This window comes from Coccinella septempunctata, chromosome 3 (genome assembly GCF_907165205.1).
Source record: "Coccinella septempunctata chromosome 3, icCocSept1.1, whole genome shotgun sequence".
NCBI classification, from domain to species: Eukaryota; Metazoa; Arthropoda; class Insecta; order Coleoptera; family Coccinellidae; genus Coccinella; species Coccinella septempunctata.
The window spans coordinates 27,295,184-27,318,890 of NC_058191.1; the positions used below are offsets into that span (position 1 = coordinate 27,295,184).

At 36.3% G+C, this 23,707-nt stretch overlaps 1 protein-coding gene across 3 annotated transcripts; it reads right to left on the reverse strand.

Annotated features, from left to right (window-relative positions):
* Window positions 1-788: 788 nt before the first annotated feature.
* On the reverse strand, window positions 789-21,314 carry LOC123309609. 3 transcript variants are annotated; one of them, XM_044892805.1, is made up of 3 exons: window positions 21,138-21,314; window positions 1,754-1,953; window positions 789-1,079 (listed from the first exon to the last, which is right to left on the reverse strand). In XM_044892805.1, exons 1-3 carry the CDS (start codon window positions 21,211-21,213, stop codon window positions 1,026-1,028), a joined length of 330 nt encoding a protein of 109 aa, XP_044748740.1. In that variant the 5' UTR covers window positions 21,214-21,314; the 3' UTR covers window positions 789-1,025. The 3 variants fall into 3 exon arrangements, 1 of the variants encoding a protein (XP_044748740.1); XR_006537275.1 differs by lacking the exon at window positions 21,138-21,314 and adding an exon at window positions 17,780-17,893; XR_006537274.1 differs by lacking the exon at window positions 21,138-21,314 and adding an exon at window positions 4,928-5,151.
* Window positions 21,315-23,707: the final 2,393 nt, after the last annotated feature.

Here is a 23,707-nt window from a genome sequence, read left to right on the forward strand (position 1 = left end):
CATGCAGTCATCTCTATACCCTGCATAGTCAAAATACTTAAGCTGGATTCACAATCAATTCGCGGGCCGAAGTGCACTTCGGCACGAAATTTACCATTCGCAATAATCTTGGAACCAAATACTCAAATGAATCAAAAATGTAACTGATCAAAACATAAGCATCAGCATCATCTATAGCCGGCACGTAATTCCTTGCCGAAGTGATAAGTGATAGTTTGCAACTTGCAAGAAATTTTGTCTTGAATTTCATTGTGAATGGTAACGGAAAACGCCATCTGCTAAGCTTCCGTGCCGAAGTGCACTTCGGCCCGTGAATTGATTGTGAATGTAGCTTTACAGCTCAACATTGGTGTGTTAATTTGCTTGTGCTTCATTGGGCTGGAACTTTGCCGTATTATAGTTTGGTAAGGGGTAAGGGGGTTACATTTCACTACGATCTTTTGGTCTATTGTGCTCCCCATCAGAGCTGTTCTCAGAACTGAGCCCTTTTACAGCTCATCCTGCATTTCTTTGTAGTTTAAGCAAATTAAAATAAATTTTAGAATAATAAAATGTCCCAACTCCCGTATTTTTTTTCGCCCTTTGTATATTTTCAAAAGTCATCAAAGAACAAAATACACTTAGAATAGTCTGAGACCCAGGAAATAGGTAACTCTTATGAAAAAGAATTATACTAACGAATTTTTCGCAAAATAGACTTTCTTCCATGCATGGTTTTTCAGATATGGGAAAATCAAAGAAGTTAGAGCTATTTGATTTATTTTTGCTTATTTCAAATATCAGTTGACCAGAACAATGAACTGTTTTTCATGAGGCTGAGCATATTGCAACAAAGCTGGGTTTTTGCTTAGTTGAGATAGCCAGGGCGATATAAATATTTATTTCTTTGCAAACTTATGTGTCAATATACAAATATTATCTATACATAATTGAATATTTAATATTCATAACATTTCAATAGATTTAATGTGTGTTGATTTACGTTTTCCAGCCATTGATCTTTTATTGCAAATTGAGTTCCATCGTTAGATCTGGTTCTTATCATCTTCGAAATTTTGGGGCATCGTCTGGGAATGGATCTGTAAAGAGAGCATTTTGTTTAGTATCTACAAGCAGTAACTATTGGAATTGATGGCGGATAAGAAATTTTGGAATTTTTTCATAATCATCCTTATTCATCCTCAATTTTTTATGTAGGTAGAGGTGGAATCATTTATCGTGAAAGACCACTTTTAAATTTATAAGAGGCATTATGATTGCTGATATCTACAGGGTGCCCCAACCCAACACCTCCGGATTATTTTTCGTGGAGTTATCTTGAAAAACCGGTCTCTCAAAAACATTATGTGGATTTTGATGATTCAAGAACATTTTCGTTAAGTAATTTTTTATTCGTTTTTTGAATTGCATCATAGGTAATCTAGTTTGAATCCATACTTCAGGAAATAATATTAATAATGTAATTTAGTAATTCAAAAATGTCTTTATTGTCATCAATTAAAAGTACCAAGTTATCACTATCGTTGTATTCCAAATAGAATGACAAATAATTATTAATGACAATATATAGGGGGTAGGTACTATGTGAAAATAAAAAGTGAGGGGTATCTCTACCACAGATGTGAAAGATATAATAATAATAATTTTGTTTATCATTAGGAGGTTACTCTTTAATTCAGTTTTTTCTAAGCCCTTTCAACGGTTATTTTCAGCATAAAAACATTATCAAACCTTGCTTTTTGATTCTACTCACCCATTGTCTTAAAATTCTAGAGAGTTGTTGATACTGCAAGCGATTCATCTTCAGTTTTACGTAAGGCTTATCATTAAAAAACCTTGATCCAATCAGAATTTCTCCCTGATTTTGCCGGGGGTCAGTAAATTGCATAAGTTCTTTAGGAGCTCTCTTTCCCATTCCTCCGTAACAGGAGTGACCAAAATTTGCACAGCCTCCTGAAAATGATAGTTTATATCATATGACAGGCAAAATGTTTTTCAAAAAAAAAACATATGGAAACATCGCGAATATAGCGAAGGCTTCCGGCTAGACTGGAATGCTCTCGAACCGGGTCGTATCGATATAAAAGATACGTATGTTGGACTCCAGGAAAGAAAATGTTCTAAGAAGAGAGCGGAGTGAACAGTGAATTCCGAACAGTTACAAAGTACAGTGTATTGAATTTAAATTAGTGAGTGTGAACATAAATTAGAGCGAGTTTTAGGAATTATAAGCGGAAAAATCGGGAACATCTACATCCTGTGACGGTCTTTTCTCTCCTGTTGCTTCAAGACTATTACATTTTTGTTATGTGATCCTCGAATAATGCTTCTTCATACTCAGACCTGCTCTATCTTGGAAGAAAATGTAACTTTAGACCTTGGGCTATTTGATTAGTTTTTCAAAATGGTACGACACTTGCAAAATTATTTGTTAAATACATTTTTCTTTGGCAAAGACACACAGTTTTTAACAAATATTTCTTACATACTTAAAAATGACTCTTGACGTTTTTATTTTGAGGAAGATAGGAAAAGTCATTTTGGGGCGGGACAAATAATCACGCTGAAATGGCGGAGACGGAGAGACTGCAGTCATTTCGCCAAAGGCGAGTAGCCAGCCCATTCAACTGACTTCAATCCGTTAGAATTCTTCAACTGAGGAAATTTTTTTAAATGTTTTCCTGATACCATTTTGACTTGCCGATCACAAGGTTTCGGCTTGACGTGGACATCTGGGACTCCCTGTGTATACAGGGAAAGAAAGGAAGAAAATATTTTTAAAATATACTATTACTGCGTTTAGAAACTCGACCACTTCGATGCACTTCACCCATCCATTCTAACGAGTGTTTTACCTCGAAGAGAATGCCGAACAGAAGTTTTTTGGCATGATTATAAATAGAAATGCCAAATCTTCAATATGCTATGTCACTCGACTTTTATTGCCATTTAAGAATATTGAGACCATTGCCACACTGCTTAGGGGATGATTGTAAATCTATGAGATTGCAATCAAAAGATACCCCCTTCCAATTCAAAATTGACCTCTTCCGATGGTACTCAGAACTCTCACATATATACGGAAATATACGGCTGGATTGTATGTGTAAGTATAATAATTTCCATTCAAACGTCCGAACACAATTTCAGGGTAACTTGAAGTTTACTGTTTCGCGTATTCGATACAACAATCCATTTAAATTCACTCTCTGTTACCCTTCAAGAATAGGAACTAAAACAGTAGTTATCTCGGAAAATTTAATTCAGATTACACATTTCCTAATCCGATGAGAGTGAGTAAGTGTGAACTAAGCAAAATAATGTCCGCTTAGGACTCCAAGGGAGATTCTGACTGCAATTAATCAGATGGCGCCACAGGGGTTATGCCAAGTAGACATTGTAAATCAAATCAACAGTCGTCGAGCAAACTAAGTGAATGTTGAATTAATCTGTATCTGTATATTTTCATTTATTCGAAGAGCGCTTAAGTGATTCGATATGTGAATGGAGGTGCACTTGAATATAAGAGGAGGAAACGGAATTGAAGCTTGTCTTTTGATTGTTGGCCAACAGAAGTGGGGGGCATTTTGAAATTTCATTGTTTTATGATTTATAACATATAGGCAACCGAGGCTCTCGACTTGAGTTTCACTATACAGGGTGGGCCATCCATAACTTTCCACCCCAAATTTTGAGCTTTGGGGTGTAATATGTAATAGCAAAAAAACGCTCAGACAGGTCAAATTTTATTGAAAGGGGGACAAATGAAGGTGTTCAAATGAGTTTGATATCACTACCCCTCTAGCCGCAACCCCGCAACAGATCTCATTTTCAAATAGGCAAAAGGGGTCGAGCAGCACCTTGTTGGAAAGGCAATTCAATTTCCTGCATGAGTGTATATTTTTTTCATCGCTTCATTATTATACAGAGTGACTCAGTATTCCATCAATAACTTTCACACGCCGAATTTGGATCTTTGAGATGGAAAGAACGCTCGGACGGGTCAAAAAATGAATTCAATATCACTACCCTTCTAGCCGCTACCCTAACAGCAATTATTTCAATTTAAACGAAAGCGCACGATTTACGACCTAATATCTCTATTTAAAAATAATTGCTTTAAGTGGTAGCGGCTAGAGGGGTAGTGACATCCAATTCATTTTTTGACCCATCCATCAAACTCATTTGTCCCCCTTTCAACAAAATTTGACCTGTCTGAGCGTTTTTTCGTGATTCCATCCCAAAGCTCAAAATTCGGGGTGGAAAGTTATGGATGGCCCACCCTGTATATCATATGATGCATACTTTTCGGGTTGTCGCTTGTTCTAAAATTGGATTAAATCAGAAATTATTTGTAATTTTATCGTTTATAATGCAAGTGTATCGTTGAGTTATGAGATTATAATTATCATTATATTATTATAGTTTTGTTTTCATCATTTTTTATTGTTAAGGTTTTTTCTTTGGATGTTGCTGTTTTGTAAATTGTTCGGAGAATGTTCATTCAAATGGTTATAGAAAAATTATAAGGATAATGTATGATATTTTGCAATTATGTGGATTTTTTATAGGTAGCAATATCTCTTTGTATCGTATGGAATGAATAAATAAAATAAATAATTGTAATACAAGTTGGGTTGTCAATTGAATTCTAACACCCTGTGAATCAGAAATGAATAAGCCTTTTTGGTTTCATGTTCTTCATGATACAAGACACAAACTTCAAATTAATATAGGTCCCTTTCAATATCACCCCATTTTTTTTTCAGTTTATACGAGAAGGGAAAATTGGGTACAATAAAATAAGTGATAAAAAGAGATTGAAATGAAAGCCGAAAGATTAGGAATGCAATGAAGTTTTGATCGAAGTCAGATCGATCAGCATTGTTTTCCCGGATTTAAATGGTTGGTATCCTATTTCTCTCACCTCAACTCTCGATTGTAAGCTCACTCAACCGAGTATCCACACCACACAAACATCCTATAAACTGTTTATAGCTTATGCTTGTGTTAACACTTCGAAGCCGACTATAATTCTTGAATTTGTTGCTGAAATTTCACATTCGTTCTTTATACGGAGATGAACGCTGGGGATTTCACACAAAACTTCATTAGTCTCGAAAATAAAAAAATAAAAACACCTTATCGCGAAATTATAACAATTCGGCATACAGGAAGTTTCATCACAAACTTGACACTGGTCAAGTTTTCAATTGCAAGACGACGTTTCGGTGATATTTTCCACCCTCTTCAGGCTTAAAAGAGAGAACAAAAATAATGATCATAAACAATGGAAATTCATCTAAAGAATCACAAATCGAAATATGCAGGGTTATAACCCTGAATTCGAGTTGTGTTGTCAACAGGGAAACATTTGTGCGTAATTTTCGAGAGTTTTTGAAGTGAAACGGAGGTTTTCTGCCATTTTGTGTTGGCAAGCTGATCATAAGTGTCTTCACCTGAGTTAGGGTGAAATTTACCAAAAATTGGGTTTGAATAACCGATTTTTCCGCTTTTCTGTATTTACTTTCGAGTGACTATAAGATCTGTTTTCGCATCAATTGTATATCGATTAACATACGTTACTATCGCATGTTCTGATAAGCAATATTTAATTTTGTATTCACTGAAGAGGAGTACACATGTTGAGATTTCATACTATTTCATAAAGAGAAGTATACACGTTGAGATCTAATTTTGCATTTTGAAATATCTGTAGACTTGAGATATCGTCCTCTGTAATTATCCTCTGTGGGGAATTCCTTGCTTTTTCCTAGGCCTACCTGTGTGCGTTTATTTCGAAGCCTTCCTGGTCGGCCTCAGGAAGTGAAGAGTGTTAATCCTTTGTTCTAATTTTTCCTAATTTTATATTGATATAGCCTCACCGTTCAAAATGCCTACTTATTGCTTAGTTTGCTCAAAGAGTGTGGGAGCAAAAGATAGTAAAATAGCGTGTACTGTCTGCTGCCGAACCTGTCATGGGCTCTGCGTCAACTTGAGACCTGAAGATATAGCATTTATGTCAGAGCAGAATGAAAAATTTGCATGTCCCTCATGTCGGGGAAACTTGAGAAAACTGCGTAGCAACTCTGGTAGTGATGGCAGTTCTCAGACTACTGAGGTCGAGAAATCAACTGGTCCCTTAGCTCTCATTCTGGAAAAGCTGTCTAAACTTGACAAAATTGCTCAGGATATTGAAACGATCAAAAATACCCAGACAGACTTATGTGAGCAGCTGAAGAATTGCTCTGAAAAAATCGAACACCACTCTGAGCTGCTCCATGCCCAGGGGGTTGCTATTGTGGAGTGCCAGCATAACATAACGAATTTACAAACTGCTCATGAATCCGTAGTTCATGATATGATGGAGCTTCGTTCGAGAGTCTCTGACATTGGAGGTCGGGTGACTTCCGCTGTCGATGCCAGCGGTGTGGCTAGAGGCGGTCCCGAACCATGTAGTGCACAGGAGATGATAGAGAGGATAAAGAGGTCACACAATATTATTGTAAGGAACATACCGGAGGTAAATGATGCTGAGGACGCCGTGATCATCAAAAAAATCGTTAATGAGGTTGAAAGATCTGCCTTTGATCACATCACAGCTATATCTAGAGTTGGTAAGGTGAGGAAATCTGATGTTCCCCGCCCAGTGAAAGTTTGCTTCAACAATTTGAATACCCCTCTCAACATTCTGAAAAATAAGAAGGTAATCGCCGTCAATCCTGTGCTGAGGGATTTCAGCGTTTCTGACGATAAAACACACGAACAGCTTGAACGTCTCAATCGCATGCGGGAGGAACTGAAGAACAGAATTTCCGGGGGTGAGATAAATTTAACAATCAAGTATATAAAGGGCGAGCCTGCAATTGTTTCCTCTACGGCTCCTGATAATCCTCCCCCAAAAAACTAACATCACCTGAAGAATGGAAGATACTTTATACAAACTTAGCTTCTCTGTCGGCGAAGAAAAATGACCTGATGGCTCTTGTTGATATTTCTAAACCAGACTTTGTTATGATCACAGAGACATGGCTAAATCCAAACATCCCTGATGCTTCGTGTAATATTCCAGGATATGTCGTTTACAGGTGTGATAGTGTTACAACGCCAGGTTATGGGGGCTGCTGCATCTATGTTTGTGTTGATATTGTCAATAAATACTCCATTCGTTCACATTCGGTTCTTTCGCCTGGTATAGACAATATTTTCCTTGACTTATCTACGTCAAGTTTTTCCATCACATTAGGCTGTGTTTATCGACCCAGACCATGTCCATATGATTCTTTCTTGTTCGACGCAATTGAAGATTTATCTAACTCAAGAAAGAATATTTTTATTGCAGGCGATTTCAACTTGAATGACTTGAGGTGGCCTATCATGACCTCTCCATCTAATGCTTCACCCTCAGCTAAGTTCCTTGACATGGTCAATAACTGTCATCTCCAGCAGCTCGTCAGCCAGCCGACGAGATTTCGTATAGGTCAACGTCCGTCAACACTGGATTTAATTCTTGTTAATGACAAAAATTTGGTCTCCTCTTTGGATTATGAACCACCAGTGGGCAAATCAGATCACGTTGTTTTGTGCTCAAAATTACAATTCTCTGTGGAAAATAGGTCTTTCATGTCCAGGAAGAAAATAAGGTGTACCGATTTTGACAAAGTTGATGAGGAACTTATGCTGGTTAGTTGGGATAGTCTCTGGGATGCCGATGATGTCGAGGATATGTGGAAAAAATTAGAGAATGTTATTGTTGATACTGTTGAGAGACACACACGCTCGATCACAGTGCGGCGGAATACAATTAAACCTTGGATAGACGAAAAGATTATACGTCAAATAAGATTCAAAAAATCCTTATGGCAACGCTATATTAGGAGTGGGCGTGAGTCTGACTTCGATATCCATAGAAAATACTCAAATAATCTTTCTCTCAACATAAAATCAGCTAAAAGAACATTCGAGTCGAAGTTAGTTTCAAGTAGTGACAAGAAGAGCTTTTTTAAATATATCCGTCAGACATTTAACACCACTGTTTCTGTTCCCGTAATTCGTGATAAATCTGGGAACCTTTGCGACGACCCTATGAGTACTGCTAACACGTTTGCTGATACTTTTGCTCATGCTTTTTCGAGAGAACCTGACGGCCCCCTTCCACGGATTGCAATTCCAAGTGTCCAGCAATCTTTTGACTTTGTTGACATAACTCCTGAGGCGGTGAAACAAGTCATTGGGTCATTCAAGACTGGCACTGCACCTGGTATGGATGGCTTGACTATGAAGTTATTTAAGAGCTGTGTGAGATCTCTTGCTTGTCCACTTTCCAAGATAATGAAAACCTCTCTCAGAACTAACCGTTTACCAAGTTGTTGGACAGTTGCATCCGTAACACCTATATATAAGAGAGGGGATCGACTGTCTTCAGAAAATTATAGACCTATCTCCATTACCTCAATAGCTGTTAAAATAATGGAGAAGATCATTTCTAATGCCATGCTGTCCTTTTTGATGTCCAATAATATCATACCCCAGGGTCAGCACGGATTCATTCCGGGTAGGTCTATCATCACTAATTTGTTGGAGTGTCTTAACGAGTGGACAAGGGCTGTTGATGCTGGTGAATCGGTAGATGTAATCTACCTCGATTTCGCCCGTGCCTTCGATCGTGTTCCTCTGAAGAGATTGTTGCATAAACTAAGACATGTAGGTGTTCGGGGCGACGTGGTTGCTTGGATTGAGAGCTTCCTTTCCAACAGGAAATTTTCGGTCAGGGTGGGCCCAACTCGTTCTACCATGAGAGATGTTTTAAGTGGAGTACCTCAAGGTTCAGTTCTGGGGCCCATTCTGTTTCTTATTTATATTTCGGATCTGCCGGCGTCTGTTAGATCGCAGTGTTGTTCATACGCGGACGACACAAAGCTATTCAACTGTCCAACTTCCCACCATTCTGTTTTACAAGAAGATCTCGACTCCCTGGCAAGGTGGTGTAATGATTGGCTGCTTCCACTAAATATTGAAAAGTGTAAGGTATTACATCTAGGAAAGAATAATCCAGGACTTTCCTACTTTATTGAGGGGCAGCAGATTGAGAAGGTATCCACTCACAGCGATCTGGGCGTGATTATGACAGAGGATCTGTCATGGAGTCAGCATATAGCTCATTGCACGAGCAGAGCACGAAAGCTTCTTTATCTTTTCGGGAAGTCCTTCGCTGGTTGCGATCCTATGACTGCAGCGCAGTTGTACAAAACGTACATTCGTCCAGTCCTGGAGTTCGCCGGTCCTGTCTGGTATCCCTGGCTCATCAAAGACGCAAATCTTTTGGAATCAGTTCAGCGGAGGGCCACCCGAATACCATACGGCTTTGTGCGTCCAGACTATGAAAGTAGGTTGGCTCTCATGGATATCAGCAGGTTCTCACTAAGGAGGTTGAGAGGCGATCTTATAATAACTTATAGATCGTTACGTGGTCTATTCGGTTGTGACCTCAGTCATATTTTTGTGCTCAACCAGAATAACCTGAGAGGACATTTGTTCAAACTCTCACGTGAGAGGTTTTTCTCCACCGCTAGGCAGTACTTCATTTCGAACAGAGTGTTCGAAGTTTGGAATAGACTGCCGACCGAGATTGTTTGTGCGCCTAGTGTGAACAGTTTTAAAAACAGATTTGACTTGTGGGCCTCAGAAAATGCTGTGGGTGTGTGATAGTGTGTGAGTTTTTTATTTTTTTCAATTTTTGTTTCTTTGTGACAGCATTTCTTATTTAAATACATTTTTGAGTTAATAGGCAAGGCCTCAACTCTGTACCGATTTATAATAATAATAATAATAATAACTATTTAGAGGGGGACTACAGGGATATAGAAAACCGTTAGAAATATAGGGTAGCTCAAATTACGAAAAAGTTGCGTTATTCAAGGATGAGTGGGTGGGTGTAAACACTAAATATCTCTAACTGAAAATCAAGATTATCATTTTTTCTTCATAACTCATTTGTTTTTGGAGATAACTACACGAAATTCGGTGTGTAATCATAATCCTAAATAGCGATTATACTGGTGTACCATTTTTTTTGTGTAATTTAAGCCACCCTTTATTTTTAACGGTTTTCCATATTCCTATAGTCAGCCTCTAAATAGTTCTAACCCTGTATAATTAACAATATTTTCAAAAAGAAGATGCTTAACATTTTCATCAAACCAACTGGGGTGGGTTAAAAAGTAGACAAGAAATAATACTCGTGTACAATGATGGACATTACGGAGTAATGTCGGAATATATTCCCATACGACTGAAAGGACAGAATAAAAGGAAGAACAAAAATAATGTTCACAAACAATGGAAATACATCTAAACAATCACAAATCGAAATATAAAATATAGATACCCATACGATAAAAAAGACTCACCCCGGGTTTCATAAAGCTTGATCGGGGAATCAACGCTTGATTGACGAATAGACGTCAATTTGTTTTCAATTCAGTCATGATCATTCAGAATATCATTCTTTCATCAAATTATGATGTTGATAAGCCTATTCAATTATTATCTGTTGCTACTTCTTCAATATATTCGGAAATGAAAAAGTTTCAGTGATTTCGTTCTAGAAATCGAGTGACTTTCAAATCGTTGATCGGACAATCAAAGTTTTATGAAACTCTAATTACCTAAAGCATTTGTGTCCGTCAACAATAATAAAATCTCAAATCAAATCAAAATTTGATTTTGACGAAGGGAATATAAGGAACAGATTTTCCAAGGAGATCATCTACATAACGAAAACCAATAATTATTCATATGAGTGAACAATACAGACACCTCCATTGATCGAAGACACACATATATGAATTTAAGTTAGTGGGATTCTTCTCAAAAGTCGTCGAGAATGTAGATTTACTTCTCGAAATTTTTGACGAACTGTCAATCTAAACCTAAAAACCAGAAGCGCTCAACAGTCGCTGTTGTATGAAGTACTCAAAGCTTTCTTTCGAGCAGACACAGTCAGAAGACGATCTTGTACCGGAGTCGTAGATCTTGGACTTCCACTTCTCGGTATTTCGCTCACGTTTCTAGTTTCTTGAATGAAATTCGCAACATCTCTCTGATTACGTCTCTCGATCATACAGATATGGTTCTTTCGTTTGCATTTGTTCATTTATGAGAAAACAAATGTTTTTTTTTGCTTCACATTTTATAACATTTTCAGTTTCGGGGAAGTTCTTACTGTTTGTGTTTTTAAGAATTTTGGATCAGTTGTTTAACGTTGTTACAATCAACTTTGATTCGAAATCAGAATTTTTTTTGCAATAATGTCTAGACGTAAAGTTAGTGCGGATAAGGCCAATAGTACTATAGGTCCTTTCGTTTGCATAAAAAGTGTTGCACTTTTCTACACTCGATTTGATTTACACCAGTGTAGTTTATCTACACATAGTCAAAAGGAGATGTAGATAAACTACACCTCCTCTACACTGGTGTACCTAAATTCAATCAGCAAACGAATACTAAAATTGAGTGTAGAATGGTGCACACTTTTTATGCAAACGAAAGGACCTATAGTACTATTGGCCTTATCCGCACTAACTTTACGTCTAGACATTATTGCAAAAAAATTCTGATTTCGAATCAAAGTTGATTGTAACAACGTTAAACAAATGATCCAAAATTCTTAAAAACACAAACAGTAAGAACTTCGATCCCCTTAAACTGAAAATGTTATAAAATGTGAACATTTGTTTTCTCATAAATGAACATTTGGTGGACAAGATTTGTCCACTTTTTAAACGTTCACAAAATACCTGAACTTGACATTTGTGGAGTAGTATATCTACCATTATAATTCAAACCAAGCGATATATCGAAAGTGTAGAGTCCTGTTCACTGCGTATAGATCCAGACTTTCATCTAGTTGGAAATGAAATCAGTGCGGAAAATTGGCTGCTTTTCAAATTCCGGGCCATATGCTGTGAATGAATCGTATGAAAGCCTCGGAATGTGTCGCTGATTTAAGTTCTCCAGGTATTGAATGGGAGTTAACAACATTCCACTCCAGAAATGCCTTAAAGCTAGGTTTTCGTAATCACTTTTTAGGTATATGAGCCTTCATCATCGAATCTTCATCTATGAAAAGCTTAATGTAAAAGGATTTATGTGAAATCAGAAAAATGTTCTGCCTGTATGAAATAATAGTTTCTGATTTTTACATTTCTTCTCTCCTACAAAAATATTACTATACAGGGTGTATTTGAAGGTGAGGATTTTTTTTCAACAGAAGGTAGAACTGGTCAGAATGAAGCGTTTGACCAAAAATCACCTATACAAAACTTTCAAAATGACAAAGTTGAAAAAAAAATTGAAAATGATTACTGAAATACGACCCTAGACCGTTTGTTAGCTGAATTATTGCAAAGCAGTGGGAAAAACTCATCTCCTGATCCGACCATGTGGTTTCGTTTAGGATATTGGCTCGTACGATATTTACGTGGTAACGAAAATCATCATCATAGCACTTTTTCAACATAACTAACATAAGCACTTTTAAGAAACTGTCTCGATTTTCAAAAATTTTTTTTCGCCCTAAATTGCACGATACAACAATTATGCTTCTCTCAAAAGTGATCTGATGCATCTAATCCGATGAACTTGGTACTGAACAATTCATTTTCCAGCCATATGTTTATGTTTTGTTTCGTTTTTGCGATGCCGGAGTCACTTTCCACAGTCCCGTACTTGAAATTCAATGAAAGTTTGTCGAACTTCTAGGGGTTGTATCTCAGCCATCTTGGATATTTTATATAGACAATTTTTGGTTAAACGACTTATTTTGATGAGTTCTAGCTCTACCTTCTGTCAAAAAAGCCTCACCTTTGAAAACACCCTGTATAGGTAGGCTTGTCCTCGAACCTGCCAGTCAGTGTTTATTTCCTCCGATTATAATGGATTAAAATGGACAGGGTGTCCAGGGAGAGATATTAGAGGCATCTTTTGTTCTTATCGTATTTATCCTGGTAGCTTTCATACTCCTCTCAAGAGGAATATTCACTTATCCCGGATATCAAAGGATTAAGCTATTCCGGGTGCGGGTTACTACTTTGCTCCACTGTGTTGGTCTGGTTCCTGCTTCGCTTCATCCCGATGTGGCTCTTCTTAACGTATCCACGATTTTCTGCATTTCCGATGTATTTGCGTACCGTAATTGCAGTCCCCAGCAGTTAGGTATAACTTTCTGCATGATCTTGTGGAGATTTTAGTCCAATTAAAGCCCCAAATATTTCAAAGTTTCTTGGCTTACAATGACATAGGGAATTTGATATCTGTAAATGTCCACTGTTTCTTGTTTCATGATTTGTTCTTCAAGATCTCTGATTTGGATATCTTTTTGTGAGTTGGACCAGTAGGTTGCTGTTATTTGGAATCGCCACGTAAATAAGTAGTGTGACAATAACTTTCATTTGATGTTGTCAAATTAATTCTTTTACGAAATCAGCTAGATTTTACCAGTGAATTAGGTACGTGGTCTGATTGTAAGTGTTCAGTATAATCAGAATAGATAGTGACATGGATAACAGTAACACTTGACCAGAGCTCAGGGAATTGGCAATTACGGACACCTAGATGAGTCCATAAAATGGGTAACTTCTTCCTTTCATAGAGGTATGTGAGGTCGACAAAAAAAATGTAATATATACACCTCGGGAAAAACTGTGTCTCGCCTGCTTGCTCATCAATTTGCAGCCTCGACTGTAATAATAGACACTTTTTCGTCCTTGGTACATAAATAACTATTATCGGAGTAGAATATTATATTACACCAGATGCTGCACCCTGTATTATGTGATGTTTGTAATGACCATTCATTCGGTTGAACAAAAATGTGAAATTTTGATCGGAAAATCCCTTAAAAATCTGGTGTAATAAAATATTCAACCTTGATAAACGTACCTTTTCCAGTACCTCCACAAAACGAATGATGGTTAGGTCAAAACTTAACATTTTTCTTCAAGCGAATTGACTGTCACCACAAATATTACATAATACAAGTTATTGCAACCCTTCAAAATCAGGTGGTCTAGTGTAATAAAATATTTTCAACTGTAATTATAATCGAGTTCGAATAAACGGCCTCAAAATATTAGATATCGATGAGGAAATGTCCTTAGAAAGGTCAAAATTCGGATTTGAATAGATGAGTCAGATGTAATTAATTTGTTTTAAATTCTAGTCCTAATCCCATTCCGACATCACAATTATACATTTACCTTAAAAGTTACAAGTGGGTGGTGCATCTTGTTATGTTGACGAGGCGATATTTCTCCAAATTATCAACATTTTTACAAATAATTAGTATAACCATTATTTATAAAGATTTCAAATTAATTATAATCATGAATGGAGCTGTCAGCTTTATTATTCCAACTATTACCTACTGGATGAACTTATTTTTTTTTTTTTTTTTTTTTTTTTTTTTTAAATAGGAATCCTAACAGGAAAACCCAATAACAAGGATTCACCAAAATACAAGAAAACAAACACCTACAATAATGATCGTGAACTTATATTACAAGAATAATAATAATAAGGGAGGAAAAGTTTAAAAATATCTTCTTTTTCTAATAATTTCTACACGTATAAGCACACAGTCTTCTCCTAAAAACAGCTTGTGAAGAGTTGAATATGTCAATGAAAGAGATATGCCAGTTATAAAATCGTGTAATTCTCAGAAAAGTGGAATTGTAATACAATGATGTGCGGGCTCTCGGGATATAAAAAAGATCTCTATGGCGACCAGTAAAAACACGAGTATTGAAATAAATTTCACGAACAATGGGAAAATCGAAATGATTATTCATTACTCGAAATAAAAACATTTGATCGAGAATAACTCTTCTTTGCTCTAGGGTAATAATTTTGTACATTTTCAATCTCGTCTCATATGGACAAGCAACCTGCCTGTTACCGAATCTGTAATATAGAGTTTTTGTGAACTTCTTCTGAATTCTTTCAATTCTGTTGATATATTTGTGATAAAAAGGGTTCCATATTGGGGTTGCATACTCGACTATACTGCGGACTAGAGAAAAGTACAGAACCTTCATGGTTTCTTCATTCTTGAAATTCCGTGTAATTCTCAGAACAAAACCGAGCATTCTGAAGCCTCTAGAAACAACATTATCAATATGATGTTCAAATGACAACTTCGAATCCAGAAATATTCCCAGGTCTTTAACAACTGTCACCTCCTCTACAATCAAACCAGACAGGCACAGAGGTGCACTCACAATGTTCAAGTTCTTGGTGAAAGTTATATGTTTACACTTACTAACATTCAGGGACAGGTAAAGCGAAGAACAGAACTCGCAAAATCTGTTAAGATCATCCTGAAACCTCTGAACGTCCTCCAAGCTTTTCACAGCTAGGTACATTTTAATGTCATCAGCGTAAAGCTCAAAATTCACATAAACAAGATACCGGCAGACATCATTGATATACAAGCTGAAGAGAAGTGGTCCCAAATGAGACCCCTGGGGTACTCCCGATTCAACATTGTAAAGAGACGAGCAAGCATCACCCATAACAACATACTGAGACCTTTCACACAGGTATGACTCAATCCAACTTAACAAATCTGGTCCCACACCATAATCTAAGAGAACCTGCAGAAGTGTTGCATGATGTACTTTGTCGAAAGCCTTGGACAAATCCGTGTAAACAGCGTCTACCTGGACACCCCGATCCATATTTTCGGATATGTAATTGATGTATGGCGACAGATTAGTGAGAACCGATCTGCCTCTGAAAAAACCATGCTGTCTGATGCTAATTTTCGATTTCAGTGAAAGAAATAGGTAGTCAGTTACAATAGATTCGAGCAACTTACCAAAGTGGTTCAAAATGGAAACGGGTCGATAGTTGGACAACAAATTAATTTTTCCACTTTTATGAATAGGGGTAATTTTAGCAGTTTTCCACAATTTCGGAAACATACCGGAACGCAGAGATTGGTTGAAAATAATATGAAGAGGATAGACAAGTGAAGCGGCACACGACTTGATAAATATTGAAGGTATCAAATCTGGACCTGATCCTTTGTTTGTTTTCAATTCCTTCATCTTATTCATTATTTCATCAGAACTAATGTGATCAAGGTGTACATGTGTGGAGTCCCGCACATTGTCAACATTGGATTTTCTGATAACGGGTCTGAGGGGATCCTCGAAAACATCTGCGAAGAATTTACCAAACGCATTTGCAACATTCTGATTACCACTATATTCAACATTTTCATGAGTCACCGATGTGGGTACAGTGAATCCCTTGTTATTTTCCGAAACATAAGACCAGAAATTCTTCGGATTCTCAACAATATTATCTTCTACACGTGAAATATGAGCTGTATAGTCTGTCTGAATGGATTTTTTACACTGTTTACGTAAAAGAGAGAACTTGTTATAATATTCCGCAGTTTTGAACTTTTTGAATTTACGATGAGCATTGGCCTTCTCTTTAACATATTTAATAGTACGATTCGAGAACCAAGATGGAAATTTAGACTTATCATTTACAACTCTAACTGGAATAAATCTTTCAATTAGATCATTGAGAACATTATAAAAAACTTCGACATTTACATCAACATTGTCGCTACTTAACAATATATCCCAATCGATCAGTGACAACTCCTCGTTGATAGTACGGTAATCCGCGTTGAAAAACTTGAAAATGGATCTTGACTTCCCGCCATCCACCATTCCACCGGGAAGTTCCACCAACACATCCAGGGCAGGATGATGCAAATCCTCAACAACAAAGGGAGACAATGAACGTTTCGTGATCACGGTCGAACTGGAAGACAACACTAAGTCCAGTATTTTACCATTACGATTGCGTTGGTAGTTGAATTGACCCAGTGAGTTATATGACGTGAAATCTCTAAATTCTGTGTAGGAATCACCTTGTACCATATCACACAGGACATCTCCATTCGTTCCCACAATCCAGGAGAAACGAGGCAGATTGAAATCTCCCAGAAGAAGGAAATGATCATCGCAGTTCTCGTCCATCAGGGCTGTAACAGCATTAAAGTACGACAAGTAATCGCCGGAAGATGTACCCGGCGGTATGTAACACACACCAACGAATAGATTTTTCGTTCCACTCAAATTTATTTTGATCCACAAGTCCTCGATTAGTGTTGAATGAAGACAATTTGACACAGCAACACTCTGCAGTCTCTTCGCGACACCGATGAAAACACCACCTCCCTCTCTCTTACTGCTAGCTGTATCGGATCTGTCTCTGCGGTAGACATTATAATTACTGCAAATAAATTCGGAATTGTCTATCGTAGGTTTCAACCATGATTCTGTAACGCATATTAATTCAGCAGAGCAATTCCAGGAAGACAACAAAAATTCAGTTGTCTTGGTCCTGAGACCTCGACAGTTCTGGTAATAAACACTGAAAGAGACCGCCATGGCGAAAAACTACAACAAAGAAAAACGAATGTACACTACTGAGGCAACTTCGCCTCATATCAATATAGGTGACTTTCCTGAAAACTTTAGAATATATCTAATTTCAAATTACTCTTAGTCAGTAATAAATAATAATTTCGGAATATTTAGGGAAATAATTTATAAATCCTGAAATTTTCGTATCAATTTTTGGATAAGACCTAGCAAAAACTTCTTTTCTGAATGAGAAGGAAGTAACCTACTATGAGGGAGAAGTAGTAGTTAATTTAGATATAAAGGCATGGAGAAAGATTAAAACATTTCACCTATAGCGATCGTAGGAAAATGAAGAAATTTTCGCGTAGTTGATGAGAAGAACCCTAAAATTCACTGTCCCTATTAACATCCAAATGAATAGGAATGGAAAATGAAGATATAACTGTTGGACTAATCGAAAAGTTGGTAGAGTGTTTTTATAGTGGACCCTCTCCTAACAGAATTTATGGAGCACTTTCAGCAGTTTTACTAGAACTTGTTTTGTTGATTCATGTATAGCCAGTTGACATTTAAATTATTGCCATTTTTCTAAACAATTTCTACTCTTGATAAACACTTGAACAAGCAAACCGGGTTTCCAAAGAAGAATTAACGAACTCCCGGGTTGTATATTCAAGTTAATTGATGTTTTCTTTACTTACATTATTTAGTGATTGGTTTTAATGATTATTTAAGATGATGTTAAGTGGATATACGTAGTTTCGTTATAGCTCAAAACTTATGAAAATGAACCATCCCATTCTAACTTGTGATTACAAAGGAATGTGTGAACGCAATTTCTGTTCCATTCGCATTCAAATATCATACTTTTAACTCATTAAGATATAGGTATTCATTATAATTGTCCAACATTCTGCAGATTATTTGGACATTATTTACAAATTCAGGACAAAAAAATGCCATTTCATGCCTAAAAAAAGGTTGTCACATAACCCATCGGTAGCAGATCCAGTGGGGGACACCCCTCTTTCATATGATTTTTTGACCTATTCCCAAAAATTTAAGCCAGTAGATTCGAATAGTTCACCAAAACTCGAATCTGGGAGCCGTTGCTTAATACGACTCTTTGGTTTGATATTTTCATGTTATTATTTCTGTTATTGACCTCAAAGAGGTCTGCACATTAGCAAAAAAAATTTTTTTAGATTGGAACAGAAGATTGGATTGGCAGAAAAGAGGCACAACCCACAACCCCCACAACTCAAATACTGGATCTTGTTCTAGCATTTTTCTACAAAATAGTAAATATCAAATAAAATATGAATTTTGTGGTTTAGTAACTTTTCACTCACTCTGTATATTCAGTATATTATTTGAAGGCTCTTTATACCGAACGAGAGCTTAGGCCTTAAGATCCTATAGTGGTGAATTTATCTTCAAATCGATTTGTGGACATTATCACCTTTTAATTGAGAATATCAAAGAAAGTACCAATTCTCTTACAAGTATTGAAAAACCTATGAAATTTTACTTAAAAATATTTTTCTTGATGGAATCTAGTCAAAATGAAACGGCTATATCTTTCGGGTACATATTTCTTTTTAACCTATACTTTAAGAGAAACTCCCCATCTGACCTTTTTCTGCACAAATGTTTTATAATTCGATTTAAATTATTAGTCAAATCTATTCAGATAAGTTTAATTGCTCAATAATTTATTGAGTTATGAAAGCCCTAGAAACTTTTCGAGATCAGTGGAATTGTGAAAACTGAAATAATAATATTAAATATTATTGAATAGTTTGATTCAATATATCTGGATCCAAGAGAACGATTGATTCATCGATGATAATTGCAGTTTCATATTACCCTATGGTTTTCACGACAATGCTGATTGAGTGGGAAACTTCAAATGATATGTGTGATCAATTGCAATTTGAATCAGGCTGATTATAATTCAATTGATGAAGCAATATTCATGGAAATACGAGAGTATGATTACTCGAATTGCACTAATATTGGGTGTCTTCCTCGAAAACTACAACTATTGGTTGGTGGAAAACTAAAAATGAAAAGTTACATAGGTATTTCAATAAATACATACAACCTCTGCTGTACTCTGCTACCTACAGTTTTTATGAAACAATGGTGATGAATCGAATCAAATTTAAATCCACAAAGAATGAAACATTCAATAGACATTATAAGAACGAGGAAAACAATAACCTGAATAACCGCATTAGACATTGGAACTTCAAGGAGTCCTATATATTTTAAATGTTTTTTGAGCAAAATAACGCACATTTTGATGATCCTATATATGATGGAACAAATGGTAAGACACTCAAACGATGTGATTTTTATAATGCGAATAATTACTGGAATTCAGAGATATTTGCCCAATTAATAATTGTGTCACTAGTGGAGAACAAGGTTGAAAACTGATTGTTCCAACAAGATGATGCATCTCCACATAAAACTCATTTGTTGTGCAAAACGCACGGACTGGTCAATTTTGGTCTTCAAGTTTTATTTTGCTGCTTTATCAGATTGTGCCTCGTTAACAGCACATTCGGGTGGAATAAAGATTTTCTTCTTAAATAGTTTCATTCTTATTTCTTACAGTGAATGTGTTATTCCGGAAAAAATTGTTATCTTTTTCTTAACTTAATATAGGTACTATTGATCTTATATATAATGAGTGTTCTTGAGTTATTTAGGAAAATCCGATTATAAAATGATATTTTATGAGGGTTGTATAGCGCCCTCAATAAGCGACCCTTCGAGGATAAGTTCTTTTGACAAACCCTATACATGTTTCTTGTTATTCTGTCACGTCTATAATATCATATGTTTTAGAAGACAATTTTGGTTCACGCCTAGCATTATATTAAATGAAGATGTCATTTTGGTTCACCTTGCTAAGATTATCCTCTTGAAAACCTCATACTTATATTGCATTAGGCGTATATTTAACTTTAATCTTGAATAACTGTAAAAAACTTTTAGATGATGTATCAAGAAAACCTTTTTCAAGAAGAATCTGCAGATATAATTTTGAGACGTATCATCTGAAAAAACTAAAAAATAGGTGTAGAAAAACCTAACTTTGACTCTTGTGAACTACCCTTAGGGAATCCAAAGAATCAAAGAAGCCTGAGCAAACAATATGTCTTGGTAAACTCAAATGATACCAAATATTTGAATGCATTATTGTACATTATTTGGGTAGTAATGTAGGAAAAACGATTTTATCGTTAGGCCCTTTCCAAGGGTTAAAGCACGCTCAATGAGCTGTTTCGAACATGAGTTCATTAGACAAAGACCACTTATTTTTTGATGTTCTATCATCCCTAGAAATATTGCTTAACATTTTCGATTCTTTTTTTTCAATATTGAAAGAGTTTCAAAAGTAGGTAGCCAAATTTTTTCTTTTTCCTTCACATTCAATTAAATTTGCAATTAAATTAGGTATTAATTCAACAAGAGCAGTGAAGATTTGTCAGAACAAAGAATATTGAGCTAATATTCTCTTCGTAATGGTATATCCGCTTTCATATCATTTGCTGTTTCAAAATAGGCCCTATGAAATGCAGGAATAAGTATACCAGTCTGGGAATTGCCGTAGGTACAAAATGAAAATTCGACCGTTTGTCTACTCAATAATATTTCCAAATTTGAACTTACTTTTCCCTTCGGAATCTGCCACGTTCAGGACCAACAAGATGAAGAGAACCGCTGGGAAGACACGACTGTAACCCATTGGGATTTCCTAGATTCTCTATTTACAGGAATTCAAAACGTACTGACAACCGAGAGCTCACAACGAGGGCAAGTTCAGTTCTGGAGGAAAATTGGAAATATTGTTTGGAAAACGTGCTTTTCAAGATATATCAGGAACGCTCGCGCAGATGAGATCACAAATTATGAGGGAGGAGCAAGCCAAGGGGTGGTGACTGAAAATGTTGCAAATTTCAAAGTAGTTTCAACCTCTTCTTTCGCACCCCCTTTCCTCTTTTTTGTGTTAGAGATGATTCCGAGATGTAGAAAGAAAATGAAATGTTTTCTAATTATACAATAAATGTTTATTTATTTATTGTAGTAGGTATCCATTATCATCAACGTTCGAAATTCGAATGCGGCGGGCGTACCTCCGCCTAGGAACATTTTTATAAAAAGCTTTAGACTATTTTACATTCAACATCTCTTCCCTTCTCAAAAAATGTTGGGAGTTGTTGCCACCCTCATGTGTTTATTGTTTCGAAACAATGTCGTCGAGCTCAAAATATTTTTTCATTTTGAATCATTAGGCGTTTTTTTAAATGCAAACTCTTGTTTAATTTGTTATTTTTGAATTGGAAAAAAATCTGTTGTCAGTAGATTCTACGTACAAAAGAGCCTATGGGAAGGTTCAATTTTCAGATCAGTAACTTCAAAGACAAAAAAGTTATGAGAACTTTTCGAAATCGTCAAAATCTCTTTTTTTCTAATAACACAGAATTCTTTGTTTCTCTGAAAAAGATCCGTTTTCTTCTATAGCTCTTATAGTTTTCGAGATCCCCTCAGTAGACAACGAATTTTGCCCACCCTGTACAGATGATTGGAGTTTCTTGTACCTACCGTATTTTGTGTTCATCAGAATAATAGTTCTTTATATAGATTCACTATTGATTTCAACTGATCCGCATTTATCTTAAAGATTAATTTACACTACTCTTGTTTCACAGTCTTAGCGATCGATATCTGGAAACTTTTTTACAAGTACGTGCTGGTGCTATTCTCATACGGAATATTATGTATGTTCTTTATTGCCCTATTTTGGAGTCTTTAAAGTCCGCTTAGATTTGACTCCTTCGTAATTCCCCAAATTGATGCCATATACAGTGTGGTCCAACTCCTCGATTTAAGTTTTAAAATGAAAACGTGGAAAATTTGTGATTAGTTTATTAAATGCCGGAAATGGACACAATTCACTTCCATGCAGTAATATTAGTTTTGCTGAAAACGTTCATTTACATTACTCAAGATTTCTGGTGTCATTTGACGGCATTCATTAATGATCCGAGTTCGCAAATCATCCAGTGACTCAGGATGGGTAGCGTAAATCTTGGATTTCATAAAAGAGGCCAGTGGAGCCAGATCAGGTGATGTGGGTGGCCACTCAATATGTCCCCTCCTTCCAATCCAGGCGTGAGAAAAATTTTAATCTAAGAACTGAACCACCGGTTGAACGAAATGAGGTTGTTGGAAAATGATCATTTGATGGTCTTCCGCATTCTCCAATACTTGCACGAGGGCGGGATAAATAGCGTTCTCCAATAGATCTAAGTATATTTGGCCAGTTTTATTACCGGGTACAAAAGAGGCCGTTTATATGTGATTTCCATAAATACCCGCCCAAATTTTTGGGAAAGCTGAGTGTGAACCTCACAAAATAATCTTGGATTTTCATCTGACCAATACCAACAGTCACGCCGGTGTACAATGCCGTTAAGGTAAAATGAACACTCGTCCGAAAACAGATATCGAACATGTAGCATGTAGTTTTAATTTCTGTTAATCATTTCACTGACCACTTCACAGAACTGGAGTCGGCGATCGGCATCATCCTCATTCAGATGTTGAACCAATCGGTTCTTATAAGGATGGAATTTTTATGTTATTCAAGGATTAAGGATTCTCATAATTCTTGTGCGTGAAACGCCAGTTACATCGGATAATTTCCCAATACTAAAAGTCAGATCTACTCTGTAATCTGTGGGTCGGATCCATTGCTACATAACCTAAGACAGCTACGTCCCCCGCTTCGTATCTTTCATGCACCCTATTTTTGTTTCCAACTGAGCCAATAGCGTCAATTTTGGCATACCAGTTGCACAACGTAAACAGCGGATACATTTTTTCCAGGATGTCGTTCGTTAAATGAAGCAGAGGCGTTTTTTCTAAGAAATAATTTCATCATTTCCACCCTTCCTTCTACGGTATGCACCATTTTACAAATTTACAATCGCTTCGACACACTTATTGTAACCTGTAACGTTCCTTAATAATTCACGATAGCCTAAGAAGGTAAGTCAAAAACATATGGTTCGTCTTCTTTTCTGAACAAAAAAATACTTTTTTCTACAAAAAATTAACAACATAACTATACTAAACGGAACCTTTTAAATGTGTCGGATACGAAAAATTGATATTCATCGATATACTGAACAAAAACAAAATTCAAAATATTCACTTCGAAACCATTAAATCCCGAA

Coding starts and splice junctions, on each gene's coding strand:
- LOC123309609 (XM_044892805.1), bottom strand. CDS start 21,213: ATGGGTTACAGTCGTGTCTTCCCAGCGGTTCTCTTCATCTTGTTGGTC. Junction 1,954..21,137: donor GGCAGATTCCGAAGGGAAAA/GTAAGTTCAAAT, acceptor TATCATTTTCAG/GAGGCTGTGCAAATTTTGGT. Junction 1,080..1,753: donor CTAGAATTTTAAGACAATGG/GTGAGTAGAATC, acceptor CTCTCTTTACAG/ATCCATTCCCAGACGATGCC.